Here is a 12093-nt window from a genome sequence, read left to right as displayed (position 1 = left end):
CATCCATGGCCTTGCATATTCATTCGCTAGAACATTCAGGAAGCCCACACTGCACCAGGCCCTGAGCCAAGTGCTAGGAACAGAGCAGTGAGTAAGGCCCAGCCCCTGTCCTCAAGGAGCTCACAGTCTCGTGAGAAGATGGGCTGACAGCCGTCAGTGACCATACAGCATCTTAGGCGCCATGATAGAAGGGAGCCCAGAGAAGGTTCCCAATCCAGCCTGGAGGAGGGATGGGGAGGTGGGAGGCTTCTTGGAGGAGGTGATGCCAGAATTGAGCCTTAAAGACTCAGGAGGTCAGCAGGGAAAGAGCCTCTTGGGCGGGGGTGGCTCACAGAGCCCCTGAAGCTGGTCGGGACACTGCAGTGTGGGAGCCACAAGCCACTGAGGTTGCAGGAGGAGACTCCGGTTCCCAGGATGGGCTGGAGGATGCTCCATCTGCTCTTGCTGTGGGGTTCAGGGTGGCTAAGGGTGCGGATGGGGTAAAGCACAATGCTCCCCAAGCTCATTGTGAAATGGGGGACAGTGACAGCACCTTGCTCCTGGGCTCTCAGGAGGGTTAGGTGAGACAGAGCCTGAAGCCTGCATGCCCTTGGCACACAGTGAGTGCTCAGTACATGTGCTCTGCTACTATTGTGGCTGCTGCTGTTGGGTCTCAGGTGGCCCTGTCGCGGGACAAGGAGTGCTGGCGAGAGGCTGGAAAGACAGATTTTCCAGGTGCTGGGAGGGGTTCACAAAGCAAAGTCAGGACAAATGCGCTTCTATGTCACCTGCAGGGTCACCTCCCGTGAGGACCCTGAACCCCAGAAAGGTGAGGGGTACTTGGCCTTCAAGCCCAGGCTCTAGTACGCCTTTAAATTTTTATTTTTATTATTTTTATTTTATTTTAAGGTCTGGCTCTGTCGCCCAGGCTGGAGTGCTGTGGTACAATCATAGCTCACTGCAGCCTTGATCTCCTGGGCTCAAGTGATCGTCCCCCCTCAGCCTCCTGAGTAGCTGGGACTATGGGCACGCACCACCATGCCTGGCTAATTTTTAAATTTGTTTTTGAGACAGGGTCTTGCTGTGTTTCTTAGGCTGGTCTCAAACTCCTGGACTCAAGTGATCCTCCTGCCTTGGCTTCCCAAAGCACTGGGATTACAGGCGTGAGCCACGGCCCCGGGCCCCCAGTGCTCTTTCTTTCTTTCTTGTCTTTTTTTTTTTTTTAAGACGGAGTCTTGCTCTTGTTGCCCAGGCTGGAATGCAATGGCCTGATCTTGGCCCACTGCAACCTCTGCCTTCTGGGTTCAAGTGATTCTCCTACCTCAGCTTCCTGAGTAGCTGGGATTACAGGTACACACCACCACGCCCAGCTAATTTTTGGATTTTTAGTAGAGATGGGGTTTCACCATGTTGGCCAGGCTGGTCTCGAACTCCTGACTTCAAGTGAATCACCCACTTCGGCCTCCCAAAGTGTTGGGATTACAAGCATGAGCCACCGCACCCGGCCTCCTTCTGACTTGAAAAGTTCTTGGCTCATCAGGTCTGAGCCTTCTATTTTACAGATGGGGAAGTGGAGGCCGGGAGGGGATGGAGGCCTGCCTGGGTCACCCAGGGCAGCAGCTGCAGAGGCAGAGGTGGGTAGGAGCCTGACAAATGTGTGGTCCCAGAGGGCAGGGCCCAGCCCTCTCTTCCTGCGCCTCTCACACAGGCCTGGTGCAGGGCAGCTCCCCAGGAAGTGCTTGTGGACGAGGTGACTGAGACAAGGATGGGAGGCCATCTTCTTACCTGATAGGCAGGGGATTTTCCCAGAGTCCTCTGGGCCAGTAACCCTCCCAGACCCTAGCTCCTCAATCATCATTGATGAGGCTGCAGCCGGGGAGAGCCTCCTGGCAGGCACCTCCGAGGGGGATGAAAGCTATCTGCTTTGGCTGGCTGGCAGCCAAGTTCACTCCCAGGCTCAGCAAATGCTGGGGAGGGGGCTGTGCCCTGAAAGCCTGGAAACTGGAGAGGAGCCCCACTCCTTGAGCCATCAGGCCACGAGGAGATGGGATCCCCAGTGCCAACCGGGGCAGCCTCTCCCCCTCCATTTCCTGTAAGAACAAATAAAGCCACGTGAAAACCCCGAGGGACCTTCTCTTTTCTTGTCTGGGGTCCCAGCTGAGGCCAGATTCTGGCCAGAGAGAAGGCAGGGCTGGGCAAGGACTCAGGGCCTGGGAAACCGGAAATGGGCTGTGGCCTCCCTCCCTGGGCTCAGTGCAGATGTCCCAGGCAGATGGGGGCCAGGCCAGGGCCTAGGGGTGTGAGGGGAGCTGGGCTTTGAAGCAGATCCCAGTCGGGCCTGGAGAGCTGCCTAGGCCGTCGCCTTCTCCTGGAGCGAGGCCTCAGTGATCTTTTCCTGTCCCCATCTGTGTCTGTGCCTGTGTCTCTCTGGGCCCCTCCACCTCTCCTGCCTCTTTCCGTCTCCACTCATCCCCTGCATCTCCCCTCCCTGTGTCTGTCCTCTCTGAGCCTGTCTCATTTTCTTTGTCATCGCGTCTGTGTACCTCGCTGTCTCTTTCTACCTGCCCCTGCTCTGGCCTCCGTGTGTCTGGTTGGTCCCTGCCCCTCCTCCTTGCTTAATTTCTGCCTCTGTACCCGCATCTCCATCTCCGTCTCCATCTCCGCATCTCCCTCTGCCTCCCTCCCCCCATGTCTCCCTGCTGTCCCCACCCCATGACTCTGCCTCTCTCACCCCTCTGTCCCCTCCATCCGTGTCCCTGTCCCTGTCCTCTCCTCCCGTTGGTCACAGGTGGGCTCCTTCTTCATGATCAACCTGTGCCTCGTTGTCATAGCGACCCAGTTCTCGGAGACCAAGCAACGGGAGCACCGGCTGATGCTGGAGCAGCGGCAGCGCTACCTGTCCTCCAGTACGGTGGCCAGCTACGCCGAGCCTGGCGACTGCTACGAGGAGATCTTCCAGTATGTCTGCCACATCCTGCGCAAGGCCAAGCGCCGCGCCCTGGGCCTCTACCAGGCCCTGCAGAGCCGGCGCCAGGCTCTGGGCCCGGAGGCCCCGGCGCCCGCCAAACCTGGGCCCCATGCCAAGGAGCCCCGGCACTACAGTAAGTGGCCCTGCGTCCGACAGGGCACTCAGGCACTGCATGCCAAGTGTCGCTCCTTTCTAGCACGTCCAGCAGGCCCAGCAGCCTCCACATTCCAGGTTTTCACTTCATGCTCAAGTGTTTCCTTCACAGCCCCCAGGGAGCTCTGTCCCCATCTCTGCCTGCCCTCTCCTGGCACCTGTCAGAGTCTGTGCTGGGCTGGGCCTGCTGCTGGGTGGAACTCAGCCTTTGCCCTGGAGGAATTCGATTCCTGTGTGTGTGGAGATAGCAGCTCTGCCCGGGGAGCCACACTTGAGAGGAATGAACAAGTGTCTGTCCTCAGTCTTGGGAAGCTCAAATTCTTCCCCCACTGCAGCCCACATCACTCCCTTCTCTGGGTTCCTTCTGCTGTCTCCTGCTTTCCAGCACACCTGAGCAATGACCCTGGGTACCTGGCACAAAGGGGCTGTGGGTCTGCCCCCTCAAAGCTGTGGCATGTTGGGGACTCATGCCACCCTGTGCTCTGTGCTTGGCCTGGGGCTGTGGGAGTTACACTTTTGTTGTTGTTGTTGTTGTTGTTGAGACAGGGTCACCGAGGGAGTACAGTGACACCAACACAGCTTACTGCAACCTCAAACTCCTAGACTTAAGCCGTCCTCCCGTGTCAGCCTTTAGAGTAGCTGGGACTATAGGCGTGCACCCCCACGCCTGGCTAAGTTTTAATTTTTTTTTTTTTCTTTGTAAAGACGAGTCTCCCTGTGTTGCTCGGGCTGGTCTCAAACTCTTGGGCTCACGTGATCCTCCCGCCTTGGCCTCCCAAAGTGCTGGGATTACAGGCATGAGCCACTGCCCCTGGCCGAGGTTATGCTGTTAGGCTTGGAAGGGGCTGCCCTGTTGGTTGCCTCATCTGTTCCAGGAAACAGTCCTGAGAAAGGAGCAGATAGTAATATTATCCCCACTTTTCAGATGGGAAGACTAAGGGTCAGGGAGACGAAGGGAGCATCTCGGAAGCTGGCATTGTCAGGCTTTGCAGGGGCCTGCCTCCCCTGGAAATGATCACTCTCTCGGGAAGAGGCAAGCCAGGGCCACAGAGGTGGGCCCTGCCCCCAGCCCCCAGCCCCAGTGCCACTTCTCCCAGTTCGCGCCGAGAAGGAAGTCAGCAGGCATGGGGACTGTGCTTGAGCAGGCGCGGGCCTCTGCAGGCCTGTCTCCTGCCTGTAAAGTGAGGACAGGGGCCCTCAGCATGCGGCGTCAGCAGCGGGAGTCAGCCAACCCAGACCCTGCTCTGGAAAGCCCAGTCCTTCCAGCTTTCCTGGTCTGGGAATCGATTCTTGGGAGGCGAGCAGAAGAATGCATGCTCAGAGCTGCCGCCCACCCGTCCTCGGGTGCCAGCCGTCCAGGCGTGGGCTTGGAGGAGGCCCCAGGTGGCCCGTGGGCAGGCCCGGCATGCGGATACAGGAGCCAGGGCCGGGCAAGGCTGGCACTGGTGTTGCTGGAGGACGTGGGGGAGAAGTGTTCACTCCAACGGGCTTCCCGCGGCCGCCTAGCCCCCTCTCCTGGCACCTGTGCCCCCTTGCCCCTGGGCCTCCCCTCTGCCCTGGAAAACGAGAGATGGCAACCGCCCCATGTCCAGGTGGGAGCAGTGAGCCGGCGCTGGGAAGGGCGTTGGCCTGTCCTCCGGGGTGAGATGGGACTGACCGCTGGGCTCCTGGCTGCCTGCTCCGGCTCCAGAGGCGGGAACGAGTCAGAGGTGCTTATTTGGGGCTTGGGAGGCATCTGGAGGCAAGTGTGGAAATGAAGGGCAGGTGTGACATGCTTTTCTTTCCCTTTCATGTTACTTTTTTGGCTTACACAAGCAAAATGTGTTTATTCTAGGAATATACAGGAAAACACAAAGAAGAAATTAAACCAGGCAGAGAGAGGCCTCTCTGGCACCTCTTTGAGATGGTTCACAGATCACAGAACTCAGTCCGGGGCCAGCCCAGGCTTCTCCTGTGATTCTGGGGCAGCAGGGATGAAGTTCCCTCTTCCCAGCAGGCCTTCCTGCCCGCTGCCCCCACCTCCACCCCTTGTGTGGAGGGAAGTCCCAGGGACTTCTGGAGTGAGGGTCTGCCCCTGCCCCAGGGCTTCATGCCTCCTCCCCTCCCTGGGAGACAAACCTCCCCGCTCCCCACTCCCCACCTGCTGTACAGACAGGAAACTGGAGAACACCAAGGCCGCCATGGCCTCCTCTGAGGGGCCCGCCCCCACATTGGCCTGGCTCTTTCAGAATCGCATTTAGTTCCCAAGCTGCGTGACTGGGGCTCTGGGTCTGTTCTGTGCTGACCCAGGGCCTGGGCCAGGAGGCATGGCCGGTCAGCATGGACGCGTGCCCTGCACCGTGCTGGGCCCATCATGTGCCTTAAGGGAGAGAATCCTGCTATAGCCTACCTGGTGGGCGTTCCTGCCCCCACATCTACAACAGGGGTGGACAAAGCTCAGAGAGCTGCAACTGCTTCCCCGGGGGCTCCCCGCCCTTCCAGGCTGGGTCAGCTGGTTCCAGGCAGACCTGTGGGTCTGGGAGCCGAGCACACTCGGATATGTCCCCGGGTGGATTGGGCCTGGTGTGGGCAACAACTCTACACCCCTCCCGTTTGCTTTCCAGAGCTGTGCCCGAGACATAGTCCCCTGGACGCGACGCCCCACACCTTGGTGCAGCCCATCCCTGCCACGCTGGCCTCTGACCCCGCCAGCTGCCCTTGCTGCCAACATGAGGCCGGCCGGCGGCCCTCGGGCCTGGGCAGCACCGACTCGGGCCAGGAGGGCTCGGGCTCCGGGAGCTCCGCTGGTGGCGAGGACGAGGCAGAAGGGGACGGGACCCGGAGCAGCGAGGACGGAGCCTCCTCGGAACTGGGGAAGGAGGAGGAGGAGGAGGAGGAGCTGGCGGATGGGGCGGTCTGGCTGTGCGGGGATGTGTGGCGGGAGACGCGAGCCAAGCTGCGCGGCATCGTGGACAGCAAGTACTTCAACCGAGGCATCATGATGGCCATCCTGGTCAACACCGTCAGCATGGGCATCGAGCACCATGAGCAGGCCAGTGCAGCGCAGCCAGGCTGGGCCCGCGGGGGAGGTGTGAGGGCCCCAGGACCCTGCCCAGGCCTGGGCAGCCCCATGCATCTGCCTGGGTTTGTGTGTCTGTCCCCCGAGAAGTGCTGGGCTGAGCTGGGTCCAGTACATCCATGCGACCTTACTGCCCAGCCAGGGCCAAGCTCAGAGGAGGGAAAGGCCCGGCTGTCTGCTGAATGAATGAGGAGTGAACGAGTGAAGCTGGCTAGGACTGGGCCTCTCCGGGACTCTTTTCCTCCTGAGCTGCTTGGCCTGGACACCAAGGCAACCACAGCGCATCCCCTGCCAGTCCCTGCAAATCTGACTTCTATTCACCTCTCCACCTGAGCCCTTCTGTTTTCTTTTTCTTAAAAAAAAAAAAAAAAATTAACAAAAAGAGAGAGACAGGGTCTTGCTCTGCTGCCCAGACTGGAGTGCAGTGGCATGATCAAGCAATACTCCCTCTTCAGCCTCCTAAGTAGCTGGGACTACAGGCGCCTGCCACCAAGCCTGGTCACCTGGGTCCTTCTGTGCACTCTCCTCCAAACAGCTGGGCTGATTTTCCCAGAGGGCCAGTCTGGTTGGGCTCTTCCCTGCCTCAAAACTTCTGCTGCTCCTCATTGCCCTCAGGACAAAATCCAGACTTTTCCACTACCCTCAAGGCCCCTTGTCTCTACCACAATGTCCCTTCACCAGGCCAGGGTGTCCTGTCCCATCCAGTGACTCCACCCCATATAGCCCCATGGCGCTGAGGGCAAGTGTCCCCATGGTTGTCCTGTGTGTCCTCTCTGCATGTCCCTCTTGTGTGCTGGGAGCAGGGAGGACAAGGAGGAGTGGGTGCCGAGCTGAGCAGTGTGCCCCAGGCCCCCTGGCCATCACGGGGCTGCTGGCCCCAGGGATAGTACACAGGGGAGGGGACAGCTTCTGGGAGGTGGTGGGAGCTGGGGGATGATGTGTGTGTGAGGAGAGCAGGGCCTCCTTGGGGATGAGGGAGGGAGGGGCAGTGGGGTTAGCACGGATGCCTCAGTCCACAGGCCCCACCCGGGGATGACAGCCTGGATGGCAGGTCTGGTCCTGCCCCATTTGGAAAAACACCATTTTCCGGCTCCTGCCATCCACCAGCCCCTGGGTGGGGTGGCTCCCTGAACCCACTCCCCAGCTATACGAAGGCTCCCACCTAGTAGCTGGCGACCCTGAGGCCCCACGTGGGGCAAGTCACTGGCCCGAGGTCCCGCCACCAGCTGGGGGCCAGGTTTGAACCCACTTCTTTCTGCGGCAAGACTGACACCCCCGGGTGGGCTGGGGATTTCCACATTCTCTTTGCTTCCCTGCGGCCCTCCTTCTGCGGAGGCCCTGTATGCCGCACCCCACGGAGTCGCACTTGCACCTCCCCCTTCGTTAGCTCACCAAGCACAGGCTCCATTCAATTTACTTAAATGGGACCCCTGGGGCTGCCGTGACACTCTATTCGGAGCTGCTGGTTTGCCAGCCGTTCTGGCTTAATTCAAAAGGTCTCTGGGGAGGGCTGGCGGGAGGGCTGTCTGCAGGGGGAAAGCTGGTGAGACAGGGCCACCAGGACCCGCTTGCTTAGAGTCCTGCCTCTGGCCAGTGCCTGACCCAGGCCTGCAGAGGAGCAGCATTCCTGCAGAAAGCCCCACAGGGAGTGAGTACTGTAGGGCTTGCTCCAGTCTCCAAGTGGGGCAGCATCAAGGGGGCCTGCACAGCCCTGCTACACTCGAGCCGTGGCACTGTCCTTGCCAGGGGCTCGCTCCAGCCAGCTTGTGAGGGCCAATTTCCAGACACTCGGGAATTTTGCAAGCCAGTGACGAAAGAGTTGGGAGCTTGAAATTGGCCGTGGAGGGAGTATTTACACTATGGAAAATGGCAGATGTTACACATCAGGGCTGTTTGCAGAGGCCTCTTTGCCAGGGTACAGCTGGTCCCTGCCTTTTCACCCACCCCATCCACATCAACACCATGGCCAGGGCAGGTCCAGCCTCAGGCCAGGCCATGGTCCCTGTCCAAGCTTCCTCAGGATCTGCCTCTCTGGCCTGTCCTCCCTCCCTCCTTCTGCCACATTTGTTTGAACATGATTTCTAACCTCGAATCTGGTAGGGCCTTTTTTTTTTTTGAGATGGAGTCTCACTGTGTCGTCTAGGCTGGAGTGCAGTGGTGTGATCTGGGTTCACAGCAACCTCCGCCTCCCGGGTTCAAGCAATTCTCCAGGCATGTGCCACCCCTCCCAGCTAATTTTTAGTAGAGACAGGGTTTTGCCATGTTGGCCAGGCTGGTCTTGAACTCCTGACCTCAGGTGATCTGCCTCCCTCAACCTCCCAAAGTGCTGGGATTACAGGCATGAGCCACTGCACCTAGCCAGGTTGAGCCTCTTCTGGGAGCAGGAGGCTTCACTTGGCTCCCTGACCAGGCGAGAGATGAAAAAGGCTGTTCCCACTGTGCGTCTCCTGTCTGGTCACAGGGAAGACCTGATTTCCTCATCTACCAAGCAGATGTCTTTCCCTTATAGGGACAGACCACTATTTACTGAGCATGTACTGCAGGCCAGGCCCTGTGCTGGCATGGTGCCAGTGAGTCCAGCCACCCTCAAGGCAGGGATTATTACCTTGCCCCTCTCGTACCCTTGGAAGGCCGCTGCTCAGAGGGGCAAATAGATCATATAACGTTTGGGTTTCAGTCCCGGTTCTGGCTGGGCTTGGTGGCTCACGCCTGTAATCCCAGCACTTTGGGAGGCCGTGGCAAGAGAATCACTTGAGCCCAGGAGTTCAAGACCAGCTTGGGCAACAGAGTGGGACCCCGTTTCTACAAAAAATAAAAAAATTAACCAAGTGTGGTGGTGCATGTCTGTAGTCCCATCTACTTGGGAGGCTGAGGTGGTGGGAGATTTGCTTGAATCTAGGAATTTGAGGCTGCAGTGATGGGTGATCGTGCCACTGTATTCCAGCCTGGACAACAGAGCAAGACCGTATATCAAAACAAACAAAAATTCCAGATCAGCCAAACAAACCACTCCTGGTTCTGCTGTTGACTGGCAGGGTGGCCTGGAGTGTGTCACTTGGCTTCCTCACCTGGCACCTCCCATCTGTAAATGGGTGCACGGATCCCCCCACACGGTGGCTAAGAGGGTTGACTGCATTGTGGGTGCAAGGATCCCCCACACGGTGGCTAAGAGGGTCGACTGCATTGAGAACCTGGTACTTAGTAGGTGCTCATTGATGAGTCACTGCTTCAGAGTCTTGGCTGAGCCTCACACCACCACCCCTGGATGCGTTTACCATCCTCTGTCTGGAGTCTCAAAAAATTAATTAAAATAAGATTGAGGAGGAGGATGAGTCTCTGAAATCTCCTTTATAAAGCAGCTCCAGTGGCAGCCATGGTTGCCCGGGCTCTGCGCAGGGCTTGACTGTGGGCCCGCTGGTATTTTTGCTCGACTCCCTTGGCTCCCAGACACTGCTCCGTGGGAAATGATCCGCCCCCATGTTTATTCTGAGCAGCCCTGTCTGAGGTGGTGCTCTCAGAGAGAGGTGGCCCAGGGCTTCCAAGGGGGGTGCAGGGAGAGAAGGAGAGGGTGGGTGAACTCCCTCAGCCCTTCTCCTGCAGGGGAGGCAGCATGGGAGGCCTTGTGCTATACCCCATTCTGGCTGGCAGGGAGCTCTGTGACACTGAGGGACAGGAGGCGAGGGTGTGACATCTGTGAAGTGGAGCAGAGTGACCCTGGGCCTGGTCACAGGGTGCTCGAATGACAGGTTAGATTGCAGGCACTCAAGCCTTTAGCGTGGCCACTGCTGCTGGAATCATGGGGGCATTACCCAGAGAACAGCTTGCTCATCCAGGTTCCTCATGGCAGCAGATGCTGTTTCTTGCAGGGCCTGGCCTAGAAGGAGGGGATGGGTGAGGTAGGGGTGGGCCAGGCAGGGGCCTGTGTGTGACTCTTGAAGTGGTAAAATGGGGCTGAAATTCCCACCCTCTGGGTAGTCCAGGCTGTGTGACGGGCAGGTGGGACAGGTCAGCTGGGGTGGCCAGGCTTCTCCAGGGAGGCCTGATTCCTTCATCGTCACCACTGTCATTGCATCACTGTTCTTCCTGGTGTGATCCTCCAGCAGCCTTGTGGGGCAGACTGGGGGAGCGTCTTATCCCCACCAAACAGATGGGGAAACTGAGGCTCAGTGAGGTAGATGGCTTGCCCAAGGTGACAGGGTGAGCAGCGACAGAGCCAGGCTCCCAGACGTTGAGGTCAGCTGTGGACAGTTGAACTGGAGGAAGGCATTGCTCCTAGGAGCAGCGTCTATCTCAGCTTCTCTCTCTCCTGCACACACCTGTGCAGGCCCTGACTCCTCCTGAGCTGGGCAGGGCTGCCCTGCAGCCTCATCATGTCCTGGAGCTGGAGGCTAACCACCGAGTGGAGAATAAAAAACAGAGGGTTGGGGAGCATGGGCAGCAGGGCAGGGTGCGGGGAGCCTCCTTGGTAGGGCTGACCCCAGGCCAGGCTATAGTTCCTGGCCCCAGCTCCCAGGGGACTGCATTCAAGGCCTCTGAATCAGTGGCTGGATCAAAGCTGGCTTTATTCTCCCTTCAGGAGCCTCTGACGTGTCAAGTCACTGCCAACCCAGGTCTGGGGTGACTCTGGGAAGCGAAGGATGGAGTGGCTTAGTGGCTGACATTCCAGCACTATAGGGACACAAGGGAGAGAGACACCAACATGGACAGCAGTCACAGAAGGCTTCCTGGAGGTGATGGCACTGGGGACAGATCCTGAAGGATGACTAGGAGTTCATCAGTGAGACAGAGGGAGAGGGACCAGGAACATAGTTATCCCCCCAAAGGACCCCAAGTCCTCGAGAAGGATGTGTACAAGGGGCAGGGCAGACAGTGCAGGAGGCCAGGAGGGCTGTTCATTCAGGAGGACCTTGGAGCCGGTTTTATCCTTAGGGCAATGGGGAGCCCGAAAAGGCTTGCAAGCAAATGACACATCTGTGCTGAACGGCGCCTCACCAGAAAAGCGGGGCAGGTGAAGGCACCTGGGCCATGGAGGTGGGGATTTGGCCAGAGGGAGGAGACCTAGGTTTGAGATCTGACTTCAACACAGCCTGGCCATGACCCTGGGCAGTCAGTTCTCTTTGAGTCTCAGGCTCGCTGTCCGTAAAATGGGGACAATATAGGGCTTGAGGTTGAGAGGAGATAATGCATGGGGCATGCTCAGCACACCCTGCCCATGGGAGGGGCCTAATCAATGCTAGCTGCCATTATTATGATGGGGATGGTGCTGGGCTGGAGAGCTTCCCGGTGGCCAGCTGACTTCTGCACACCCTTATCTACCCCTACAGAAACGGCAGAGGTTGGGCAGCCTGGTGCCACCTGAATCTGCATCAGGCAGGGACTTGCAGGCTCCCACTGCTGCCCCCTACCTCCTGCCTCTAGCTGAACCTGGTGTTTTCAGCCCTTCAGCACCTCCGCCTTCACTGGGTGCTCTTCGCCACCTCCAGCAACCTTTCTGCCATCTGTCTGTCTGTCCGACTGTCTGTCTGCCTGCTCTTTTTGTGTCTCTTTCTGGCCGTATCTATGATTCCCATGGTGTCACTGCTTCGTCGTCCTGGTTCTTCTTCACGTCCGTGTCCCTGCTTTCCTCTCTCTATGTCTCCGTCTCTCCATGCCCCACCTTTGCCCCTCACTCCCTTGCCTGTATCTGTCTGTCTGTCTGTGTGCATCTCCGCCCCTTCCTCTCTACGTCCCTTCCTCCTTGGGCTCCCACTTGCTGTGTCTATTTTCATCTGTGTGTCTCTGTCCCAGAGAAATGCTTGCAGGAGTGATGGATGGTCCATTAGAAAAAGATTAACAGGTGCGCTGAATGGAGAAACATCTGTTGTGAGGGAGGAGAAGGTGCGGGGTGACCTTTTGGATGGCAGCTGCTCCCCGCATCCCCGGTGGGAGTGCGTGT

At 58.4% G+C, this 12093-nt stretch overlaps 1 protein-coding gene across 3 annotated transcripts in view; it reads left to right on the top strand.

Annotated features, from left to right (window-relative positions):
• CACNA1I (calcium voltage-gated channel subunit alpha1 I) overlaps positions 1–12093 on the top strand; it is a 134972-nt gene that overhangs the window by 87889 nt on the left and 34990 nt on the right. For 2 of the 3 annotated variants that reach the window (XM_033233891.1, XM_033233890.1), the window contains exons 9-10: positions 2768–3080; positions 5704–6131. In XM_033233891.1, the coding sequence (XP_033089782.1) occupies positions 2768–3080; positions 5704–6131 (741 nt within the window). The remainder of the gene's footprint in view (positions 1–2767; positions 3081–5703; positions 6132–12093) is intronic. The other variant, XM_033233892.1, reaches the window with a different exon arrangement.

This window comes from Trachypithecus francoisi, unplaced genomic scaffold, assembly GCF_009764315.1.
Source record: "Trachypithecus francoisi isolate TF-2019V2 unplaced genomic scaffold, Tfra_2.0 Lachesis_group14, whole genome shotgun sequence".
In the NCBI taxonomy this organism is placed as follows: Eukaryota; Metazoa; Chordata; class Mammalia; order Primates; family Cercopithecidae; genus Trachypithecus; species Trachypithecus francoisi.
The sequence above is the reverse complement of the archived record's forward strand: the minus strand, read 5'-3'. Positions and strand labels throughout refer to the sequence as shown.